Genomic DNA, 26,514 nt, shown 5'->3' on the forward strand with positions numbered 1-26,514 from the left:
TTTCGAAGTGTTACTAGATTTTCCAATAACCTAAAAAGAAATTATGAATTCGAATAGTGATTTGATACTGCAATTGAAATGCTTCAGATCCTCCATCATCAATCGTATCGCTTCTTTGCGTTTGGCTTTGTTATATCAAACTGATATCCAAGCCACACTTATTACAAGATCTCTTTGGTCTGCCTCCTTAATTTCTCTCTCATTTTTTTGCTATCATCATTCTGAAATGTTTGTTAAATAAGTGGTAAGCACTACGATCGCTGTCCTTAAGAATTTATCCCACATTCTTTGGTAAAAAGTATCTAAAAATAAAGAATAGATGGATGGTCTCCATTTTTTTCTCTATATGCATTTATTGTGGTCAGCTTTTAAATTTTTTTTTTTTTTTTTTTTTTTAAATATCAATCCATCACGCCAAAGGTCGCTAAACCTATAACACAACAGTGACTTGGGTATGCAAATGATTAGGAGGAACACTTGTTTTGCTAATCTTTCCTCGCCCATTCTGTTTAAGTGACCATGCCACCTGAGATTAGCTCTGCATTCCTGGATGCTGACAATGTCAATAAACAATAGTAAACAATAATTCAGAATCAATCAGCTAACGCCTTTTTATTCCCGTATATACGGGAGTAGGCGAGGCCATTTAGCCCTATCTAACTTTTGGAGACTGAGTGGGCAATTCAATCTCCACTGGTACCCAATCAGAGACAGATGGCCCAAGGCTATCACTAATTAAGCGGTACGCAGTGAAGAGAGACGGCTCAAATGTGCCGCCATCTCGTGGTCCCTAACCCTAACACAATATATTTAATGTCTGAAATAATGTGGGTTCTACGGTCGATTTTCTTGAGTTTACGGGACGAAAAACCCGAGTTTCCGGGAGGAAAAACCTGCTTGCCCGTGCCAGAGATCGACTAACTCGGGAACCGGTCGAAAAAAGGCTTAGAAAAATTTCCTCTAGTCGCCGACTAGACTCGAAACCAAGACTTCCTTCGTGCGGCCTAGCGCGGTGGTGTGCAAACGCCACATCCACTGAGCTACACAGGCTCTCTGTAAACAATAATTTTATATCTAAAATTAAAATAAAGGTAAAAAAGAATTCAATCACCATAAAATAGTGCGAAAATATTTAGACAAAGACTTTAAAATAGTTTGATGAAGTACTTAAAAAAAAAAAGTTGATTAGCCAGCATCTAAGCAACAGGCTGCAGGTTCAAATCCCGCTGTGGACATGGATGTTTATGATTGTCTTTAGGTGAATTTCTTCGCTTGGCGTGAGACTATCCCCCCCCCCCCCGCTTATTGGAGGTCTGAAGTGGCTTCAAAAGTTCATGTTTGGTCTATAGAGCAGGGTTTCCAGATTAAGTAAAAAAGAAATAGAAAGTTAATAGTAAAAAATCCTTTACCAGCTGACGATAGTATTATGAGACAATTTTTACAACTGATCTCCAATAATTTATTTGTTTTTTTAAGTTTCCTCGTATTTTATCGGTTATTTCATAGTTTGCTTCGTCAGGTACTTACCTAACCCGACAGCTTACTATACTGTCGCTATCAATTTCTTTAGGAAGCACCTAAGATCCCAATTTCTTGTAAGTATTTGCCATACATCACTCGAGGGGTCTTCTTCTCGTCTTGGCGCTGTTCCGATGGCCTCCTTGCGGAGATGTCCAAAATCTGTCGTTTAATGTGTTGGCAGCTGGTGGAACAATCAAACTCACTTCATTCTCTTTCGCCGATGCCCTACTTCTTGGCTTTCCAATGCGATCTGGTCTCGAGAAGTTGCGCTATCACTAATCGATACATCAGCAAACACATTTTCGCTCGCTCTGCTCCACGTTTCTCAGAAACGTATATTGGAAAGTTGTGTGGACTAGTACCTCGTGGCCTTTAATTACACCAAGTTAAGGGTTTACAAAGTCAGAGATGACTTCCAAGATTATTGCCGACGTAAAACAGAAAAAAGTCAACATTAAAAAAAAAAAAATCAATTTCTTGATTTGCGATGGCATAAAAATGCTTATTAGAATTCTACGATCGCTTTCTTGATAGTCTTCGGAAGTTGGAGTCATTCTCTGTTTTTTTGTTTGTTCGCCTTGATTTTCCTATTGGCTTAAAACTGTTAAGGATGAAGGCAAACGCGAGCACTTGCACGATAGATGAATAGAAGAAATTACTGCTGAAAACAAAGATAATAAAGGTGGGGGAAAAAGCTGAGACGTTGCAGAATAATTTTGGAGAAGAATTAGACAGCGGCAAACCACCAATAAAATAATCTTAATTTTGCAATGCAGTTCCTTCGTTTTCCGGAATACTAGCTGAGAAACCTATTATCCAAGGGCCTTTTCTATTACGCTGCTTCATTATATTACTTTGGTTAATTGGATTTTATGCGCGATGCAATTAGAAAGAGGTAAGCCCTAGAATTATCTACGTTTTGTAAAAGAAACAGCGTTGGAGGGAACCAAAAGTTTGACGGAAACTTGGGTTGAAATGATGCTAGAGTCATTAACCACACCAACGACACAGATTGTTGGTTTAACTTTTTCATACCAATTAAAGTTTGCGCTCCCTATTTAAATACTGCATTTGATAGCGTATTTAATAGCAAACCTGTAATGTAAGGTCAGTAATTCGTTCTTCTATCATATCCTCCAGGGTATTCGACGCACTACACTTGACAGTTGTTTCAATATCACTGTCAGATGTCTGTCCAAGCACGTGATCGTTAACTAGACGACTGCATTCAAAAAGACAATGAGTTCCAATACTGAGAATGAGCTTAATGATGTCTGGCATTTTTCTGCCCTTTTAACTGCATTGTCAGCTCGATATACACTCGGTGGTCAAAATATTACTAACATCACCTTGCTTAATAGAAATCCTTTGTAACCCGCGATCTACTACACGTAGAAGACACCAACAATGATTATAGAGTAAATTTCATCCGGAAGACGGTATCTGCACTCAAGTGCGTGTGATAATGGACAAAGGTCGTGAACCCAAAACGGCTGGGACATGATGGCATCTATTCGTGTTGGCTGTTTACTCTACAGATGACGAAGGCTTCCAATAGTATAACTGCGCTTTGTCACAAAGCAGGTGTTGTCCAGCAATGGCTACAAGAACACGATAGTAACTTTATCTGTTTCTGTTTAGCCATCAGATCTCAAAGCCACTGAACACCTTTTGGATGTGGCAAATCGGATGCAAATGCAGAATTCATCGTGTTGGCCTGGATATGATAGCTGAGAAGTCTTAGCGGAACTTCTTGTACTCGGGTTCGAGCCCAAGACCACTAGAGTGGGTATCTAATAAACTGGATACTCAGTGCATAAAAGCTTTAAAAACTGTAGGGAAAAAAAGCGAAAGATCTGATTCTCTGCTAGTAAGTTATAAGAAATTCTTTGTCTTTCTCAGACTTGTCCAAAAGAAATGGAATATTGACTGGAATACGATATGAAAGCGTCGTTTATCTTCGCATCTTTTTAAGCAAAAAATTTAGCTTCTATCAGAAGCTAAATTGTTGTCGCTTTAGCAACGGAAGTTTCCTAATGACAACAAACTACACTGCCGATAGGTTTTTCGCGTGGTAAAGACTACCCGTGTCTTTTCACACCCCATAAATCCGCATGAGCCATTAGAAACGATTCGATGGATATTTCAAATGCTATTTTTAAACTCACGTCCGTGTTCGAACGGCTCCAGTTTATTTCGCGTTACCAACAGCGCAATTTATTTCTATCAGCGCTTAGCATGTTTGCAACTGCTTACTGGAGGAGGAGGGAAAAATCATCGATTCGCTATGAGACGTTTTCTTCGCTATAAAATGAATTTTGTCATGTACAACTAGCTGTGCATGTATATGTGGTCACAAATGAAGGAATTGGATATGAAGGTGTACCTATAATCTGAATTTCGCCTGACAGAAGGTGAACCTCCTAAGTTGTTCACTATCAGCGTTAATCTAGTGTATCTCAAAATTCATCTTACAATGAAAGGCAAAGAAGAATACCCTCTTGGCAATCGCATCTTCAATTATGGTATAGTACATACGATATAACTAGCTTATGGGCTAATTCTTAAGCAGCACAGTACAGTAATCCCTCGATTAGTGCGTCCCCGATTAGTGCGTTTTCGATTAGCGTCACTGTTTTCGATACCCAAATTCGATCAGTGCGCCTGTTTTAAAGAACGCATTAAGCGCACTAATCGAGGGATTGCTGTACAATGGCTTTTAGCGTTATTGTAATATAATAAACATAGAAATAAAAATTTTGTGTCCAGTTTCTACTCAATATGTCTAAAAGTGGCCCAACAAGAAGCCTTCGTAAGTTTTCATTTCTTAGCTTATAATTAGAGAATATAAACCCACGTAGTCATCACGGTTAGCTTACTGGCTGCGCTTCGCAATATATGCCTAGGGAAGGAGTGTCCTAGGTTCGATTCCCGTCGCCGACGTGAGGAGCTTAAGGATCTTCCTCAGCCATTGCCAAGTTAGTCAGTCTTGGGCGTGGACAGCAGGGTTTTTTCCACCAATTTATCTGGGGTTTTTCATCCCGCAAGCAGGCAAACCAACCCCATGAACACACACACAGATACAGTCATAGGATGTAGACAGCAAGGAAACCACCTTGCTCATAGTCATTTCCCTAGATGCTGGCCCTAAACAGCCGAAAGGCTCTAACTTCCACAACAGCAAACCCAAGTCCTATACAGTACAATTTTAATTTTACTGTTGACAAGCTTTACTGCAACTTTGTTCAAGTATTAGACCTACAAATGAAAGAACAGTCAACTTAAAGTGCTGCCTTAGAAGACCAATTATATTACAGGCTATTAGACATTATTTCTGCAGCTTCCTAGAAGAAGGGCGTGTCTTTAATACGTCCTTCTGACGTATTTAATGCTCCAAAAGGGATAGGTAGAGCTCCTTCAGCCTCACCTAGCTTTTGACAGAGCGAGTGGTGGACCATTTCTATCCTAGTCGATACCGAAAGTTGAGTCATGGCTACCAAAGGAATCTGAAACAGTGAGTTCTACGGACAATTTTTCCGAGTTTTTGGGAGGAAGAGCGTATTTGCCTGCAACAGTGGTCGACTAACTCTGAAAAGCAAATCAATAAATAAAAGTGTCCAGAAAGTTGAAGTTTAGGGGGAACATTCAAAAGTGGCTAAAACAGTTCATCAAATCACTCGGTTACTTTCCTGTGTATCGAGCCTTGATAAGACCTTGACCTTGATCTTGACTACTGTGCCCAGATCTGTGCCCCTGGGTTTCTTCTTGATGGGGAGGAGGTGGAGAGGATCCAGAGACGAGTGACCAAGATGATAGCAGGTCTATGGAATGAACGTTATGAGAACAGGTTGAAGATTTGTGGGTTGCAGAAATTGGTTGATAGGTGGAAAAGGGGTGATATGATTGAGACATTCAAATTACTGAAGGGTTTTTATAAGATTGATCCAGAAGATATTTTTGAAAATATGACTGGTGATGGGAGGACTAGGGGGCCATGCATGGAAGCTGGGAAAAAGTGTGGTTAGCAAAGGTATTAGAGCTGGGTTTTTTACTTGGAGAGTGGTGAATGAGTGGAATAAGCTGCCAGAGTCTGTTTTGGGTGCCATGACTGTGAATGAGTTCAAGGCGAGGTATGATGGAGACTGTGTGAATGTCGAATAGTTGTTCTTGACATGATGTTAGGGTCTCCCTCGATAAGTGTAAAGACTCCTTGGAGTTGCCCGTAATAATAATAATAAGTCCTCAAATCGCAACTGCAGTCAAACCTATGGTGGTCTTTCTTCTGGAGGCTAGTACTATGGAACCAGAAACTTCGCAACACAGTCTTCTTAATCCTGACTAGTATTTATGTTTATGTTTGCTCATGTTCTATGGTCGATATTTTTTAAGTCGCAGAATTAACAATTGGAGTTTCTTTTAGGGATTAAATAAAAATCGATGTTTAGGCTATTGTTTACCTCTAGAAGCAACTTAAAAGTTTCAGAAATTTCCTCCTGTTTGTAACAAAAAAGCGAACCTATAATTCTTTCTTCTGCAGATCCCTAGGGTCGTGTAATTTACTACAAAGTTACGGAGGTCTTATTGGTTTTGTCTCATAAGCAGCAATAATACGAATTAGAGCCAGTTTCTATTTGGGACCCTCTCCTCTCCCCCACAAATATCAAAGTTCTCATTTGGTCCAAACCATACCAAACAATAAGACGGCTTGCACAATGCAGTCAATCCAGGGTGATAAAAACGAAGATAAACCAACTTGATATTCTCTGAATGAACAGAGCGATCTTTACCGATGCGTGTTGACATGAAACACGTGGGCTTAACTACCCGAATGAGCACCATCAATGGAACCGAGCACATCCGTGACTTAGTTTCGAATTAATCCCTGCCAGGTCGTGGTAGAATGTCCTAATTGGAATCCATTCATTTGTGTGAAAAGAAACGAACCTCAATCGCAGGCACATTCTACATTCGGAGTGTGTGAGACTAAATTGGTTTTGTTTTCATGGGGTGGTGATTTCTGAAGAGAAAAATACTTCACTTAGAACAACAGTTCGAGGGACACATCTAGCTTCCGGTTTTTTCATGTGATATTAACGCGATATCGAAATTTTCCACCGTGTTAGCTTTTCATTTTAAATCTCTTGCATCACGTTGCTAAACTGGCACTCCACAACAACAAACAGGTGCGTGTGTGTAGCCTGAATAACAATGAAGACTATTTGAGTCAAAACAATTACTGTAATGGATGCCTTTTTTTTGGTTCATAAAAATTCCAAACAGTTTGGAGGAGTTTCCTGAAAATATTTCGCACAAACAATAAAATCCTTTGAGAGTTGCTATGAATAAAAGTAAACAGGCCATAAAGGTTACATGGATAGGTGTATTTGGTTGAATAATGTCTTCTTTTTTAGCTGTTGGTAAGGACAAACGTATTTAACTCATGTGGGTTAAATAAGCCTTACTGGTAGTTTTCGTGGATAGAGAGAGTGAAGAAAAAATCATGTCTTTGAGTAAGGTCTAGGAAAGGGATGCTGTGGAGATTATAAAGATCTGTCATCCTTTAATTTTATATCGGCCTCATGCTCGGCTTTGAAAAAGGGGGGGGGGGGTACTAGTTGAACGGTCTTTTGTGGGAATTTCTTAGTATGTGTAGATATTGGTAGCGGATTACTGACGGAAGGAAAGAATGTGAAATTTCATCTCATGTTGTCATCTGATGAGGGAACGTCCTGGTGTTTAATTAATTTCCAGTCTGTCACACAGAAAGGCATCCAAAATTCTCGTGGCGCATACATTATTGGAGTCCCTATCGCATTTATCAGTCCCGCTGTGACACTTACTTGGTTTGACCCACTTCGGTGTGTTAGGAGGGGAGGAAAGAGGGGTTGCTGTGCACCGCTGAACTCTTTATTCAATTAACAAATCGATTTTGCGCTTCTGCGTTGCTTTGACACTTGTCAACTTCTGGTCCAATCGCCGCTCGCAGACTTCCCTTATTTTAGTCACAAAATGCCACGAGGATCTCGCGCACTCAGAAGCCCCGGGGATTTTCATCACTGGATGGGGAAGATCTGATAAGAGCACGGCCGATTAAATGTTGGGGAAGCCTTTTTTTTTTAGCCGTAGCGATTTTAAGCCTCTGTCTCCGCTGAAGTGTGGAGTTGGAGGAGAAGTGTGGAGGAGGTGGAGGAGAAGACCCACCCACCGTGGCTCAGTGAGGTTTTTAAACATAATTCCCTGATCTGATCAAAAGTATTTTTGTTTGGAAAGCGAACACGGCATGAAAAAGTGTAATCTTCCGATTGCAACTAAATATTATACGCGAATTACGTAGACATCCTCATTTTAGGAAGTGAAGAGCGCATGAAGCGTGGGGCTTATTGTTCTTAAACAACGCAGACCAAGTGATATTAGTTGCTATGGTACTATAGTAGCCCCACAGCGCATACCACTGCACCGATACGCAATTATACCTCGCGAAAACCAAGGCTTTTGCAGATACGAAACCAAGAATGTGCCTATTACATTCTTCACAAAGCAATTCACCTCTTGGCCAATTTTTAACGGTAATTCACGTTAAGATAAAAACTCGTCTTTCAGGTTTCCTTCTGCGAGTTTACGATTGAATTGTGAAGGAATATTTTGTATATGTGCTATACAAGCATTTAGAGAATATCGATGCCATACGCTTCTCTAAGTGCAAAAGAGTTGGACAATGGGAATTCCTCATTCCACATTTCGTTCCTTACAAACACTTCTTGAAATTTGTGATGCGAGGAACCTTAGAAAAGTTTCCTTCATCAGAAATATGCAAGTTATGGTGGATATGTAAGTTAAATTGTATAAAATATAGAAACAGAAATCTGAAATCTTTTATAATAAACATTTATGGCTGTTTTGAGAGGATTAATATTTAATTTTTTTTTTAAACTTTCGGCTAAAAGCCAGCCCAAATATGTATTAATATATCACATAATTTATGCGATTAGAATTACGGTTATAATATCATTAATAATACCTGATGGAGCAAATTTAGTTTTGTTTTATATCATAATTTATTAACACGTTTGATATAAATAAAACACTTCTTCCGATAGAGGGCGTAATGACGTTGATGAGACAAGCAGTGCTTCTATTATAAAAGTGACAGTAAACTGCTGGTTTAACTACCATGATGTATCAATTAACATTGCCCAACTTCTGCCCATTTTTTAAACAAGGTACTATACGCCCACAGATGCGAGACCCTTCGACACTTCTGCGCATGTCAAAAGAAGAAGAATCCATTTCGATATTAGGGTAATCGATGCGTTTCGTGGGATGATTGTTTATAATTATACGTTGGAAAATTAGCTTTTCTTTTGTGAACATTCTAGTTTTTAAAGTGGTAACTATTTTGCTTGTACAACAGTTGGAAAATTTACGTCTAAAACGCTTGATTTCGCGTGCTGGTGACCAATTCGTACGTCCTTTATTTCTTTCTCCCCTTTAGCATGAATTGATTCTTCTTGGTACGTTGCCAAGGTTTGCTCTACGAAGTACAAATCCAATAAAATACATACTTTTTTTTGATTGAACTGAATATGTTGTATCATACGATGATTGGTCTGAAAAGTTTTCGGCCTCGACCATAGATGGCAACACTATCGGCAAGATTTTGTTTTTTTAAGTTGGTACATCTGTCATAAGCATCCATGTGAAATTAACAAAAATGAAGACTTTAAGCTATAATATAACAGACAAAAGACGTGTATGTGTGCGCGCTCGCCCGCGTCACTTCCTTCTGTAAACAAATAAAAGAAAAGCTACAAACTCGACTCAACGCTTCGAATTCCACGTGAAAATAGCCGCGAGTGTAATTCGGGCAAACAGTTGCTTCCGGTGTATCGTAGAGCGGATGTTTGCGAGTGACCCACTTGCGGAAAAAAACATTGAATGTGCTGTCGGTGGTTTGTTCTACGGAAAGAGGGGGGGGGGGAAAGCGATGTCGCACCTCTACGACGCGTGCGGAACAAAGACTTATCAAGCCTCGCTACGCAACCGGAAAAGGGTTAAAAAAAAAAATGCGCAGCGATTGTTTGGTAATTTGCCTTGCGTGCAGTCTGAGAGAGGTGGCCGATGAAAGGCTGGGATGTCACATTGTGTTCGGAGTCGTAACAACAAGGCGCTGTTCACCGATGCAACTCTGTCCGGACACACGCTGCTGTGCTATTAGGGTTCGAAGTGACTTCAGGTGGGGGGGGGAGAAAGGCAGGAACCTTTGCTTTCCCCTAATGTATTACGTTGCAGCTCTATATACACTATAGCGAAATAAATATGGGGGGGATTACGTACCTTTGTGTTTTGCCTAGAAGGATGAATGCCAGTGGATGTGCAAGACTACCCAGAATACCCATCTTTCTTTCAACAGTGCAATATGTGGGAGTGATTACGACATTGAGGAAACTGATGTGTCAAAACGTGACCAGTCTTCGCAGAGTCCAAAATGTAATTCATTGGATCATCTTTTGGATGAACTGAAACGCAGCTCTGTTGTCCAGATCAATGCACCAAGAAGGATTACTTGAAGGAAGAAAATCCGAAACTGGCGGAGAGTATGTCTAAGAAGGGCGGAGAGTGTCATTCAGACCAGGAAGAGCTACACGCTATTCAGATGTTCGCAATTTATGCTGCTTGAAAACAGAGAGCTGTTCCAATAGTTCTTTCGACATAAATATTAAAATAGGCTGCACGCATTCACTGCTTCGGTCCGTTTTGATCAACTCCTGTGGATTGTGTCATCTGTTATTGGAAGTAGCTAAAGAAAGCAGCACCGAACGCAGATTCGCCCTAATGGGGAATCTTTTCCAGCATATACACTGCAGCGAAATCAAAATTTTAAGTTAATCCCCCCCCCCTTCTTCTCTCTCTCTCTCTCTCCTCTACTGCGTGCATGGGTGCACGCGCGCACTGTTATTCTTACTACCATCAAGATGATGACGGTTTTAATATCTCCATCGAAATACTGCTGGGTTTTCCCTGTCAACGTGGCTTGCACTAATCCTCTTCTTTTGTTCATTTAATAAGTAGTTAAGCAACTTATCTGAATATCGCGAATATGCTTGAAGTGTTTATTATGTTGTATGCACAATGTGCGACTTTTTCTACAATGGAGTAAAAAAAAAAAAAAAAAAAGATTTAGTAATCGATTCTTTAAGAACTCTTAGGCAAGAAACCCTGTCCAAAGAATTCTAGTTCTAGGTAAACCACGATTCCGTAAAACAAAGCCTTTGATCGAATTTCAAATCTGTTAGGTTTTATTTGACAACCCAAGATAATCAGCAATCCCTCGATTAGTGCGCCTGATGCGTTCTTTAAAACAAGCGCATTAATCGAAATCGCACTAATCGAATATAATAACCTATTTTATGGTTAAAATGTATAATTCGTTCCTCAGATTTTTTTTTATCCTTAATTTTCTTTTAATAAAAGAATTAGGGTTATGTCTCAGGGCCTAGTTAAAGGGAAACCACGAAGCTGAAAGACAATAAAACATATTCGGAATATAAATTTTATTATTCCACTTCTTAACAAACAATTGAGCTAACGTAGTTTGGCGGGCATTTTGTTTATTTTTTTCATACAACCGACGGTTTGGCCCTGTTGCCTCTTCACCAGGGGTCAGTCTGTAAGCATTGCTGCTCAAAAACTTCAGAAAGTTTTTGAGCAGAAAACTATTTTCAAATTGTTTCCGTGAAACGTCTTTGGGCTTGTCAGTGATTAAATTTTCTTCGTATTCTTCAGGATCTTCCCGCTGTGCACCTAAATTTAGTAGGTCGGAATCACTCAATTCTTCAGAATTAGATTTAATTAACTTAGATTCATTTGAAAAGCCTCTAAAATCATTTGCACAATGTGGAAGAATGGGCTTCCAAACGGCTCGCATATTGCTAGCAGTAATTTCATTCGACTTTGTGACTTTATAACCAGGCTGAGATTTCTCTGATTTGGCCAGAAAAGTCTTGGAAGGCATTCACTTCCCCCCCCCCCCCCCCCAAAAAAGGCCGGTTTCATCGACATTAAATATTTGTTGATCACAATAGTCTCCTTCTTGGACAAATTCTTTTACTCATGATTAAAGGTTAGGAAAATAAAATAAAAAAGGAAAACGATTGCACGAGATATGATCAGCAAAATGCTATGCAATTAGCAGACGACATAAATTTTGGCGGTAAATTTGGAACATAGCGTACATGGAAGTCGTGTAAGTATGCCATTAAAAATAACTTTGTAAAGTGTTTTAAATCGGTAACTAAATTATTTCATTCTGGTGAGTGATTTTTTAAATAGTTAGCCATAAAAATGTACAGATCGAAAATTTTTAAAATCTGTAACATTTATTTTTAAGATAGGCGCACTAATCGAATTTGGGTATCGAAAAAAAATGACGCACTAATCGAGGGATTGCTGCATAGTTGTGGACTACGTAGGAATTATATGGCAACTAGATTAATAAATGCTTGGCTTTAGTGCAGACTGACCTCCCTAACGTTTTCTTCTCGGCTTGCTAAGTTGTGGGATTGAGCCGCAGTTTCATAGTGTGCAAACACTGATTCTCCTGAGTTTGCGATTTCAAAAGTAATTCACCACAATACTTTTTAACAAACCGTTCTTTGTTTACAAAACAGGCAAAGTATGAATCCGTTGTTTCTGCTTTAAGTTTATTTCGGAGATAAAATTTAAGCTGACGTATTTCGGTGGTGTGTGCCAACTAACATCGTCTCGTATGCCACGAGTTCGACTTCGCTGGGCCAGAATAGGTCTTCGTAACGTTGGCTTCAATGTGAAGCCACCGAGCGTGCGGAGTAAAGTGAGTAGGCGAAGAATGTCGTCTGCTAACGAGATTATCCCTTGCACCGCCTTCATCAGGTCAGTGTTTTTGACCTACTTTAAGGTGTGTCGTTCGCTTTGTATGCTCGTGAGGGACATCGACGCTATTGAACGGAGCCTTCTCGCCCAGTTGGAACTTAAGTAATTCGACTCCGAGCTTGGTCCTCGAACGAGCGATTCCGTGCCAAGGTCCGCAGTGATTCTGTGACGTAGAGGACGTCGTTTTGACTAAATCCCTTTAAAGGTTGGAGGAAAGTGAAATCAGCATCCCCGCACATTAGCGAGCTTCCTCCGGGATATTCAGAACAACCTGTTGCGATTATCTCATACGTAAGGTCTGCCTCTCGGTGGATTTCCAACGGACGATTCTTTGTGCTGCAAGATTTTTCGTTCCACAGAGCAAACAGTCTCTTACGTATTAGTGTGTCACTTAATCCGCTGCTTGACGCCACCAGTAGATTTTGCAGATCTCCATTTTGATCCCATTTGGAGGAGGTCTCAGTCGGGTCTTGATGACACTGCCATAGCATTTAGGGAGTGACGAAGAAATGCATCGCAGTTCACAGTTGAAGTGGCGGTTCTGCTGCTAAAAACGAGCGTTTCTATAGCAACAAACGGGTTCAAGAACTCGAAGGTTGAGTTCAGAAGAAGGCTACGTTCACACCCTCTTCGCGAAGTGCACGTGACTCCGATGCAGTAGATTAACCTCACCCACAGACTAGCAAGGGTGTGTCGAATAATGGAGAGAAAGGAAAGAAAAAAAAAATCCGGCGGTTTAAAAAATAAAGTACATTGAAAAGTTTTAAAATTAATTATTTATCATTTTCCTCATCAGTTTAAATGAATAACAACCAGTTTTGCAATGTCTAGATGGTGCTCTTCCAGGCATCTGTTCAAATGAGATTCATTATGTAACATCCGCAAGACAACCCCTATACTGAGTGGACAGTTTATTAGAGAAACCTACCTAATCACGTGTAGGAATACCGCGAGCCTTCAGAACAGCCTTCGATGTGAAAGGGCATCGGTAGATCGAGTATTTCCGGAACCACCCTACAGGTGTGCTACATAAGTCGAACGTGGTCACTTCCCTGAGATTTAACGTTGGGTCTCAGTTCACCAAATTCCAAGGGTGTTTATTAGGATTGAGATCCAGGGGAACAGCGTCACTCAACCCTTACTGAACGGCATCAAGGAGTGCCAGTCCATCGCTCCAATGTCTTGCATTATTCTGAACAAGCGTGATGGCTTTGTGGCTTCTTGTTTACATCCTACTCATGCCCTTTTGTTCTCATGATGGAAAGGATATTGGTTTAATCAGTTCAGTCATTCAATGATCAATATGATCTGTCTTTTCCCGCCTTAGCTATAGTCGTGATAGTTTCAATAATCGTCTGCTCTTACATCCCATTCGAAACTGCGTCCAACTCACAATGCATTCACGCTCCAAAGTTTTTACGTTACCTCATTTAATCAACACTTTCTGATCCTGTTGATCTTTCGTCCGCCTTGCGCACACACACACCGATCATTGTTTCCAAACACACTTTCCCTGTGTTGACTTCAGAAGTTTTCTGTTAAGTGAGGACTCATCATGGGAGAGCGCTCTACACATTATGCCACTAACCACCGTTTACATGCTACGCCATCTACCGCCCACTGATAGTATTTGTCTTATTCGCACGTGTTCTCCCGCTGATTGGTCTGTATGCGCGATTAAAAACGGAGTTTTCAGAAGAAAAACCCTGCTACCATAGGACGAGATCGACTACTTCAACCATCAATTGAAAAAAGACCATATTACGACTTCTGTCATAACAAAGAGAATCGAACTCGGGTATTTTCCAATGAAGGATCCAATAACCAACTGCGCTATGGAGACATATTAATGATGCCTGAGTGTTATAAGCAACAAATCAATCAGGATAAAGTTCCCCATTCTGAAGCTACTTAGATCCCGAACTTTACCCATTTTCTTATAGCCTTGAATGCAAACGTGAGCACCTGAAGGAAACATACCGCCAGTTTAGTATCGGTGCCTGCAGCATGTTATTGGTGGAATCTATTGATTACTGATACACTGGCACATGAATGATGCCTTCCTTCCTTGAAATACGCAGCTTTCCGGTTTCAAAAGTAGAACACACTAACCCCAGCAAAATCAGAGGCACAACAGTTTATAATACAAACTACAGTTAACAAAACATAAAGTAGTAATATATTTTAATGGTTTCAGCGCAGCTCGTCCAACTTTCGTCCATTCCCACATTTCGTCCATTACTTTTCTCGTCCAGTAGGACATTTCGTCCAATCTTATTCATCCACTGCTATTTGTCTAATTGAAAATAATTGGACGAAATGCCCTGAAAGCACCTGAGTTTGAGGTTATTCGTCCAATCCTATTTCGATTTAAAAATACTTGGACGAAATACTCAGAAAGCACCTGGGTTTGAGATTAGTCCAAGGGGTTTCAGGGCAGTTCGTCCAATCAAAATCTCGTCCAGTACGACATTTCATCCAATCTAATCCTGTAGAACATTTCGTCCAATTGAAAATAACTGGACAAAATGCCCTGAAAGGGCACCCTGGGTTTGAGGTTATTCGTCCAATCCTATTACTTTTCTCGTCCAGTAGATTAGTCAGTTGACACATTGGTTGGTCAGGTTAGTCAGTTCGCATAGTAGTAGGTTAGTCAGTTGACATCGATGGGACAAATTGAGATTGGACGAAATGTCCGACTGGACGAGTCTAGTCATCATCAAATTCTTGCCATGTACCCTCAAGTTGAGTTGAGATTGGACAAACTTATAAAAGGACAAAAAATCTTGGACGAGCTGCCCTCAAACCATTTTTATACAACGTTTCTGCAGAAACCATTTCTAATTAAAAATTAATACGAAACTCCAGTTAGAGAAGGCGAACATTGTTTGCATTTTGTCCTATGAAGAAGCATAGAGGTTACCACAATGATTTCAGTAATATGATTATTTTCGCTACTTAAACACATTCATTTGTCATAAATTGGTTTTTTTTTTATCATGAAACAGAAAAATTACATTACTTTGCGATATGACACTTACCAAATACAAAAACACAAATACAGTACAGTATTAGTGTTTTGATAAATTTAAAGCATTGAGCGAGCGACGTAGTTCAGAAGACATTAACACAGCACAATTCGTTTGGTTTTTGTTCAACGGTGAAAGCGCCCTCTCACACAAATGGCTCTGAAAAAATAAATTCATCAATAACTGGGAATATGATAGCTGATATAATGAATTACTTAACTAGCGTTAATTTATTAATGCTATTGCATGCGATGTAATAAATATTATCACATAATAGAACTTGAAATGCTGCTGAATAATAGACGGTAGTGAACATCAGATGTAATACAAGTTATGAAATTTGCCAAAATTACCAGGTTGCTTCTACTTCTAGGCCATTTGCCACTTTTCGATTCACTTTTGGTTGACGTGCTGTATTAGCGAGGCCTAGTATGTCGTTGATCACATTAACGCGACATTTCGTTAGCTACATAGGAAGGCTAAATGGATTCATCATGTATTCTGCTAATTCCCGTGACTGCATCGGCTAAGATAGAAAAGGGGTAACGTAGTGAATAGGATGCCGTGGTCATGTCTGGAAATGAGTGACGATCTCTCCGCAGCTTTAACACAGTTGCTTTCCGGGATTGGGACAGGCGACATAATCCTCTTTCATTCAAATGGGATAAAAGTATTAAACGTACGACGCAACACCTGTTCTGTGCGGTGAAAGAGGAAGATGAAGAGGATTTATGCAAGAGGAGCGAATGGTTGAATCTCCGTGCGTGTGTGTGTACGGTGCAGGTGGCACTCATTCATTGCTGGCTGAGCTGTTTACTCGGATGAACTTGGGAGGCCTCGCTCATAAAGCATACCCCAAACTACTTTGAAATTCCCGACATCGCTGCGAGCTATGACTGCCTGAACCTGACACAGTTCCGGGAGATGGCACACAAAGGTCACCTGGCCGGCATGCCGTAAACAAGGTCAGACACAGTTTTTGTTCGTGCCCGCTTCGGAAGCGTGCTCGTAAAATGGGCTTCATCGCCGTCTGTTGCTCAATACGGAGTGCCAAGTGTCAAATCGCTGCAACCTGTTTTGTCCGCCCACGGCACAGCAACAGGGGTGGACACATACCACACGCGCGCGCGTGCGTGTGTGTTGTGAGAGAGAGAGAGAGAGAGAACAGGCGTGTGCATGAACGACAATGAAGACTGCTCGAACAGAGGGATGTAGCGAAGGGTTTGTCTGTGACAGATAAACGGTCAGTTGACATCTGCCGGTTATTTCTTGGAACTCCAGGCTCTCCACATTTCCCGTTCTACCATTTGCACTCGGTCGCCATGGCAACGTCTCCTGAAAACAACCCCGGCACCGCCACAAGACTCGCTTCGCTCTCGAACAACACGAATTTCCAATTTTCTTCGCACGCGAACGCCAACTCCGTTTATCCGATGTGCACTCGACTATTCGGAGAAGAACGCCGTTCACACACAATGCTCAATTCTACGGAAATATCCTGTTATGCAAGTTGACATGCAGGTGGATTTATAGAAAAAAAAGTGAAGTCCTGGAAGATTAACTTTCTCAACAGCTTAAATATATATATATATATATATATGTGTGTGTGTGTGTGTGTGTGTGTGTGTGTAGAAAGTTTTTTAACTTGGATATATTATGTATTCAAGATATCTCTCAGCCTGAGATTTTATATTTATAAGGCCAAAGCACCTTGTGGCAACTTGTTTGGTAAAATACATAATGAGCTCTGCATTACTTCAACCTTAGCATTTTCAGGTCTGGCTCCCACTGAAGAGACCTCAATAAAGGTCGAAACCGGTATGGGTTGTGACCATTTCCTTTAATGTTTAACATCATACATCTCCGCAAGGGGATGTGCTTTACATTAAGGGAAAAATACTAAGGAAAGTGATCACAGCTTTATCCACCTTTACCACGAGTTGCCTCGACTGGCACTACCAAGAGTTGCCTTGGACTTGCACTACTTGCAGGCGCAAACTTGACTTTCTTGTCTGTTTGCTTACTTGGGAAATAGGATTAAAACCAAGTTTATATAAAATTACTTAGTATCTGGAATATATATATAATTACATGTATCGTATGCGATGTCTTCTGTCACCTATAACATTTTTTTGTTCACAGGGAGAACCTGTTGGTGACTTGAACTTTCAGAGTTTAGCTAATACGTGACCCACTTTTAATAAGTTGACACAGGGTTGACCTATTTATTTTTTATTTTATTTATTTACTTTTTTTGGTCTCTTTAACTTCCTTAAATATCCGGATTAATTATATTTTTTTTAGTTACCATGCTAAACTTTTGTAGAGCTACAAAACCTGAGATTTAAAGCCCAGTTTTCCATAATATTACACTGAATAGTTCGACCTTACTGAAGAAAAGATTAATTTTTAAACTTTATTAAAATTCTGACATGTTTCCCCACTGTTTAGACTTATTATCATTAAAAAAAAAATTACTGGAATTTTACAGAAAATAAAACTACAAATATAATTAATTATGTGACGGTGCCAAGCACGAGAGAGTGAAATCTCAAGAGATGACCACACCATTAACTGCAACAATAGCTTCTATGCCTTATTTGCAAAATAATTTCCATCCGTGTGCCTTTGAAAAGCAAGCAAGTCATATATTAATATTGCATACCTGAGATCGTTAATCAGAGCTCTGTAGTATACCTGATTTGAAATACTGAAGCATCCGCCTATTGGCAATTAAAAATAACCACTGATAGCATTTGTATTTGTATGTATGTTTCTCTTAAAATCTTCGACATAAAATGGGCATATCTGCTACCAACAAGGACGAGGAAATGCTAATTGGGCTATCTTCGTGAAATTTCTCTATTTTAAGCAGTTGTTATTGCAGACCGGAACTGTCTTAAATGTAATTCTGCATTCCCAAGGCGGGCTATGAAAAGCACGGGAATCCCTGCAAATCAAAGCCACTGCTATCTTATCCAACGAGATAAGGAACATGTTTACAGCTAGCGATCTATCGACTACTGCGCCGCTAATACTATAGCGGTAAAGACAGGAATTACTTTGTCAATGTTTTTAATGATTGCGAAGCTATTAAATTTCAGTTATTTTCGCAAGTGATGCACATTAAAATATGATTCTTTAGGGAATTTTTTAAATGTGATTTTATAAATATAAATATTATAAATATAATATAAATAAATAATAATATATAATAAAATATAAATGGAATATAATATAAATATATTTCAGTGTGATAAATAAAAGAGAAAAAAATAAAGCAGACGACATATTGAAGCAGTTTTAAATCGACTGTTTTATCTCGTAGAAAACTAAAATTTTGAAAAATGTAATGCTTTGTATAATTTTGTATGTAAAGAAAGGTAGTTTATTATTTTAATGAAATTCGGATTCAGTATTAAAATAATATTTTGCATAAATTATAAATATTCGTAGAGCTCAAATGTTCGTAGCGCCATAATATGATGGCGCTTCTGTCTCTGTATGTGTAAAGACACAATAGGATATAGATATCCATATGCATGCAACACTAGCTGGTGAAAAGCTGCGTTTTAGTAGGCGGGATGACACAGACGGTTGATCAACAGACGAAAGTTGTTTACAGAATGACGGGTGATGGCGGAATCGCTGTGGGATGCTCTTTTACTGACAGTAATTTTCGTGTGGAGGGAGCTTGCGTTACAGTGGGGGTTCTACATATAGACAAGGTAGTGTTGATCCAACCATTGTTGTCATGGATACCACCATTCTATCGTAATCTACTGAACGAATTCATTTATCAGCACAACTCGAGTTACCATTCGGGTTTTATTGCGCCCCCTAGTGTTTTGTGTGGGTACTGCAGCGGAATGCGTGGACATTATGTTAACATCCTGTGCGAAGAACTTTCACCTCGAGTGTCCTTGCACAGTTCGCGGAACACTACAAACCCGAGCGTGACCGAAAGAAGCCCTTCACATACAAAACGTCCACAGTGCGTTCCGTTTTCCTGGGCTAGCCTGTCGTGAATGGGTGGCGGAGCTTTCACCATTGAAGTAGGGAGGGGGGGAGGGGAGACTGTTGGACGTCAGTGTAAACACGTATTATTCACCGAACGTCAGGAATGTGGGCGTTTGTTCTGTACACACGCTTCTAACGCCACGTGAGCGTTAGTAGCCCACATTTACCTCTCATCTCCTGCATCCTCCCCTTACGGCAGTCGTTGTCAAGGTTACGCCACTCGAAACCATTCAAGTGTCCACAGGTCACTACAAAGTATATCAATTTGTCAAAATTGTGAAGTGAGTTCAGGAAAGGGACTTCACGTGAGAATGAGTAAAACTGGACGGTAATAAATAAACATTTTCGTAATGATCCTGTTTCAAGTGGCTCATAAGACTGTTTATAGTTATTACTGTTTCTAGCATTTGACTCAAAATAAATTTTTATTTAATAAAAATATAACCTTTTTTTATACTGACGAAGGCCAATGTGACGTCATATTTCCATGAAATAAACAAATAAATTAAACACACATCATAAGCATGACATGATATATAAGGATATTTTCGCTACGGTCTTGCCTATTATTTATTTATTTTTTTTATGAAGATTTCGTCAGGAGGATTTTTTCCTTTTATAGACATGTTTTATTTAGCCAAGTTATTGCAATGCGTCTCGATAAACTTGATTTTAGCGAAAGTTTTTGAATAATTAACTATAAAAGCTCTCCTAGACTCGAGTAAAACTAAATAATAATAATAATTATTATTATTATTAAATGTCCAGGGAGTCAGAGACTCATCGAGAGAGGCTACACGCACCAGCTGTCATACTTATTCTTGAATTCGTTCATACTGCTTGCACTCGCAACATCCAAACTCAATCCATTCCAATCACGCATCACCATCTTGCCCTCACACCCTGAGAAGTTGTGGCCTTCATTCTCAACTTCCAAGGATGTCCTCTCGTCCTTTCCCCACCCTCCATAAATCGAAAAATCCATCAATTGAAATCCTGTATGACCCTTTCAGAAGTTTGTAAGTCTCAATCATATCACCCCTCTTTCTCCTGTTTGCTAGTGTCTGTAGTCTACAAATTCTCAATCTTCATAATCAGTATTCCACAATCCTGGTATCATTTTTAAAACTTTTTGTACTCTCTCCAATATATCAGAATCACAACGGAAACCAGGAGACCAGACCTGCGCACAATAGTTCAAGTGAGGTTTTATCAAGACCTTGTAAAGAGGCAAAATAACATCCTTATCTTTACATGTGAACGTTCGTTTTAGCATTGCAATTATGTTTTGAGTTGTTTTTGCAGGCCACACACTATACGCACCAGCATGTGTCTTTGCCACATGACCCCTGAACTTCAACTTACCATCTATTAACATTCTAAGATCCCTAGCCTCATCAATTTCTTCTAGCGTAATCCCACCAATAGAATACGACATTGGCTATCTAACTATGCCGAAGTGAATGACTTTACGTTTACTCACATTAAACTGACACCCATTTTCCCATGCCCACAATTCCAGCATACACAAATAATGTATGCTAATTCTCTTATTTTTATTTTATTTTATCCGCAAAACATGTAAATCGGCCGGAGAACACACGCAATTAACAAACGTAATAGACTAGCCTTGTAGCTTTTGCTTTTTATTGCTTTAACCATCAGTTCAACAAACAAACCCTCTCTAAGACGCGAAGAACCTTTATAAGATTCTTTTCCATTAAAAAATCAATATGCGAAACGAAATAAGACTGTTTTAAAGTTCACATGGGAAAAACAATTCAAAAGTTAATGATAACAGCAATAATAAAACCATTATTATCTAGAAAGTATAGTTTAAAAAAAAAACAATCTCAGGGAATAATGTAATCCATCTTCATTGAATCCTTGATTATTCCACGGAAATCGAATTGGTTTGATAAACCCGCATCCGATGTTCGTTTCAATAAGCGATTGAAGATCTTAATTCGTTGAATGTTGTTCTTAATTCCATGAAAAGAATCATTCTCCGATACAGCTGTCCACCAGTAAGCACTTGCTGGAGGTTATTTCTGAGTGCATTTTCCAGACTTAAGCTTTAGGCTCTTCAGAGTTAATCTGAAAAATGGGCATCAGAGAAATGCCATCCAACAAATGTAATTATTTTTCAGCACGCGTTTTTATTTGTATTCCTGTTCTCCATATTTTGAGTCCCCCCCCCCCCGTTTAAAATAAGGCACTGACCCAAGAACGTTCACTGCCACCACAAGGTGTCTCTGCAGTAAAATCCTCTCCACTCTCTTTCATTCTTCGTGTTAGACGAATAACGTCATTGAGTTCTTGGAGCAGCGAACCATCGCAACCATCTTTCCTGCACAAGCTACAGCGCATCAATCATTGTTTCTCTTTAAGAAGACCGCAAATATTGTCAGTATTTTAATTTCAGACCTTGTTCTTCATAATTTTCTTGCCTTATATTGACTGGCTGAAAATTAAAGATGCTCCAAGCACGTGATCACTTCCCGCTAACATGATTTTTTTTAAACAGACGAAAAACCCGACAAGCATTAAAAAACAATGACTGGTCAGCAAATATTATTACGTGTAATCATATGCGAATGATATCCATTTCATTCATTTAATTTTTTCTTTCAAAATGATAAAATTGGAAAACAACGACATCTATAAACCAAGAGCATGAGCTCATCCGGGTTAAAAGAAGTCGAACAATTGCACAGCATAAATAGTACACAAATATATCGACAATATATTTAGATAATAATATGTGTGTGTGTGTGTGTGTGCACGCACGCGCGCACGCGCACGCACGCACGCACACACACACACACACACACACAGACTCATATGTACACGTGGAATAAGAACAGTAATCACGTATAAATTGGTTATTTATTTTTATACAATTATTCTAAACAAGTTTTCAATATTCTTATAAAAATTTAGAAACTGTCGAATCAGATATTTCTATGTGTTCACGTTGTTTTCTTTTAGTATTAACAGCGGTAAGCCGTTCAAGATTTTTGGAGTCAAATAGACAGAGTGTTTGCGTATTATTTCTTTTTGTGCTTTTGGAATTAAATATTTTAGGCCCGCTTTTCTGCAGAAGTATTCTTAATACTTCTGTACTAGTTATCAGTCTTTAAGAAAAGTTGCATCCTATAAATATATAGTTCTCTAAGCACGGGCGGCTCTTGCATAGGCACTGCGGAGCTGCAGCACCCCCAATTTTTCTCGATGTATAAATATATTTATTAATTTATTTATATTTGCTTGTAATATTGAATTTTATCATCAACGATCCATACAATTCTCTTATTTTGTATAAAAAATAATAAAAATCCATTTTGTAGCACTTAGGAGGGCGCTAGCAGCACTCTGTTTACCACAGTGTCATATTGCTACGCGAACAAGCATAAGCACGTCATAGTGAGATGCGAGCTATTAACGTAATGCGGCACTGTCCGTCGCGCAGTTCCACTGTTGTTTATATGCAGTTTGCGCCAGTAGTAGAGTGTTCGTAGTGCTTATCGTGTTGTGTTTACTCCGTCTCTTTAAATATTTGGACATTACAATTAAAGACATAATGTTATAGTTAGTTATAGTTTTTATTTTAGAACATTATTGGGGTTAAGATAATGGATTTTATTTTTAATTAATTTTGAACTATACCAAACTTTATCGATAATAAACAATATTATTTCGTGTTTATTTTTTTTAAATTTTTACCATACTTGTGATATTTTATCCAAACACGTATACACTGTACTTACAGTGTGTATGTATATTTCGAAAATTTCAGCACCCCCCCCCCCCCCCCGATTTCAAGCCACGAGCCTCCACTGTGTGTAAGTGTAAGGAAATTAATACCGTATATTTAGGGTTCACTGTGCGTCTCTATATTTAATGCTGGTTAAAATGCTTATTAATTTATTTTGTAAAGAGATTAGTGGTGTGATATGTTCCTCCCCAGCTTAGTATTTTGTTAACGCAAATGTTGGTTGGTGATTTGCATTCAAACTCATCAATTAAAATTCATTTTTTTAATTATCAATGTGTACGGGGTTATAGCCCACACCTTCAATTTGATCTGTATACACTAGTTTTAAAAAAAATGCGGCCATAGAGTAGTTTGAGACTAATTATTCACATATAACCGAATTTAAAAATGTAGATATCTTGAAATGTACGTTTTTTTTTTTTTTTTTTTTTTGTTGTTGTTGTTGTTGTTGTTTTTCCCATCCTAGTAACACGCACAATTCCAGTAAACCATCTCATTGTCTGTTTTCGTGGAAGACTCGCCATGAAAGAGGTATCATGTGAAAAGTGTTTCAGTCACGAGCAAAGTAACAATAATTGGATTTAAGAAAACTTTTTTAAGCAACGTTTTACAGTCCCTTTGAGATGTTGTTCAAACTCAGTGGCGTGCGCTTCCCATTACGAGCCATCTAACTTTAGTAGCCATCAGAAATAAACAAGGACATCCCAGTGACAGAAAAAGCCCTCCGAACAGATGGAGTTAAATTGAAGGGTAGGTATCACGCACGTAACTTGTTAGAAGAGAGCCGTGGCTGCCCTTCCTGTTTGTTTGAGACAGTTTAACAGATCGATACGAGTGGTTTGTTTCGCTCCCCAAGGAGTGCCATTTATTTAAGATCCGTATTTGATGAGATGAACACACCGCGGGAACATTACAGAGTATAAGGGAGGAGATGGAGTGAGAAATGTGACTGAGAATTTTTCACTCTCGTGACCAACAGACTGAGGAAGGAATGGATGGTGATCACAAAAAAAAACCTGATAATGAAAGATGACTGGGCAGAGTTTACGTGGGAAGAAAAGCATCTTACAGGTCAGCTAACGCAGCATCGGCTGGAAAGGTGCAGAAAAACTTGCTTGATTCAGACCCACATTTCTTAAGCCAAAACGTGAATTCTGTCAACTGCGCCTTTCAGAAGACAGTGCAGGAAAAAGATAAACAGGAAGTCAGAATGAAGGGTGACATACAGACAGAGATTGGGTTAAGAATGAAGCCGTAGATGTAGGGATTGTGTCTGTGAACTTCATCTCTTCAGATAGCACACTCGCTAAAATTCTTAAATGGAAAAGACAAGAACACACAATACAACACCCTTAAGAAACGCCGTTTAAACCAACAGAGACTTTAATTTAGTCGCTTTGATCGAATTACTGAAACTGCGAATTTTTGAATTGCATTACGTAAAATATTTCATTTAAAGTACTTGGTGGAATGTTAATTAAAATTCAGCTGACAATGTGGAGGGAGCTGACAAAAGTATCTAATTCAAAGTACATCTACATTTACATAACTGCCGAGATATGACAGCTAAATATTTCAACCGAGTCTCACACTTTCGTCGAAAGCATCTCCGAAGGAGATTTCGTTTCTTTCTGACATTAATAATGTCCCGATCATATCCTTTACCCTTATTATTCAAATAGTGAGCGTTTATTCAACGGTTTAACCATGTATGAACAATCCTTCCTGCCCTGATTACTCTTTTCTCTCCACTTCAGATCCCCCAAGGTCCTGACTTGACCCTGGCCGACCTCCGAGCTATGGCAGCTAGGCAGCAACATCAGATCGAGGTCCATCAGCAGCTCCTGGTGGCTAAGGAACAGAGGTTGAAGTTCCTCAAGCAACAAGAGGCCCGTCACAGCCATGGAACTTCAGAAGGGGACCGTCTACGTTACCTAAGGGAGAAGGTGGAGGCTCAAGAGATGAAACTTCGTCGATTAAGGGGTTTGCGTGGTCAAGTGGAGCAACACCATGCTAACAACAACAATCTCAGTAAGTGAATTCTTTATTTAATATGCAAATTTTAACGCGCGTGAGGCTTCTTTCGGTTTCGTAAGCGTATTTTGCATTTCTGTGGATTCCTTGTTAAGTACTCTTTTACGTCATGGAAACCCAGAACGCCAACAAGTCGCCTGGAGCTACACTTGTTAGTATTCCGTAATGAGCCAGCTCCTTTGTCCATTACCTTAATGCCTTTATCGTTTTATTTTTATGTCACAATGCTAGGAAATGCTCATCACTCTTTTAGTTGACTTTATTTCGGCAAACCATAGTAAGTTGCTTTCCTGTAGGCTAAACTGACCATTTTTTTTAATCAGAAAAAAGAAATCTATTCACAGTGCAGCAGATAAAATTTTCTGGTGTGTGTGTGACTTTGTTAGCATAAATGTTATGGCTGTGGGAGCAGGTTGCAGAGTAGGAATATACAAAAGTCATGCTACATCTGTTGGTGGAGTCCTCAGAAACAAATTCTCCAAATTATCTGCCAGCATTTCGTTATTAATCCACAACATTCAAGTTGCTTTTAGGGAGACGACGCTTATCAGATTTGTGAAAGAATAAGTGATCTGTCTCGTAACAGGAAAAAAAAAAAAAAAGGTGACCTTTACGCCTGAAACCGAAAGGTATCATTCTGTCATTAGTACACAGATTGTTTCGAACGTGTTCTATTTATTTTATCGCGATACTTTGCACTCGGATGTGCTGTGCAAACCAAAACACACTGACGAGCGGGTGAGGCTCGCGCATAGGCACTGTGAAACTGCAGCAGCCCCAATTTTTCTCGATGTATAAATATATTTCTTAATTTATTTATAATTGTTTGTAATATTTAATTTTATTGTCAACAATCCCATACAGTTCTCTTATTTTGTATTAAAAATAATAAAAATGCATCTTGTAGCACTTAGGAGGGTGCTAGCAGCACAGTGTCATGTTGCTACGCGCACAAGCATATGCACGTCATAGTGAGATGCGAGCTATTAGCGTAGTGCGGCACTGTTCCTAGCGCAGTTCCGCTGTTGTTTATATGCAGTTTGCGCATATAAGTGATTTTGTTTAATACCTTTGACCCCTGATGTGTTTAACTATGCGATCATAGCAAGCCATGCCTTCGCTGATGTGTACAACCTATCAAATGTTTCGGTACAGAAACAAGGCGAAGATCGCATCGCATCACAAACCATACGTATGATTATGTCTGATAATAATAGAGGGAAA

General features: G+C 39.3%; 1 protein-coding gene across 1 annotated transcript in view; it reads left to right on the forward strand.

Moving 5' to 3' along the window:
- LOC150102146 (apoptosis-stimulating of p53 protein 1-like) overlaps nucleotides 1–26,514 on the forward strand; it is a 186,545-nt gene that overhangs the window by 14,984 nt on the left and 145,047 nt on the right. Inside the window, exon 2 of the mRNA XM_090398659.1 lies at nucleotides 25,014–25,287. Coding sequence (XP_090254785.1) covers nucleotides 25,014–25,287 — 274 coding nt within the window. The remainder of the gene's footprint in view (nucleotides 1–25,013; nucleotides 25,288–26,514) is intronic.

The sequence above is a fragment of the Typopeltis vanoorti genome, chromosome 10 (assembly GCF_054136105.1).
Source record: "Typopeltis vanoorti isolate ZY-2024b chromosome 10, IOZ_Tvanoo_1.0, whole genome shotgun sequence".
Classification (NCBI taxonomy): domain Eukaryota; kingdom Metazoa; phylum Arthropoda; class Arachnida; order Uropygi; family Thelyphonidae; genus Typopeltis; species Typopeltis vanoorti.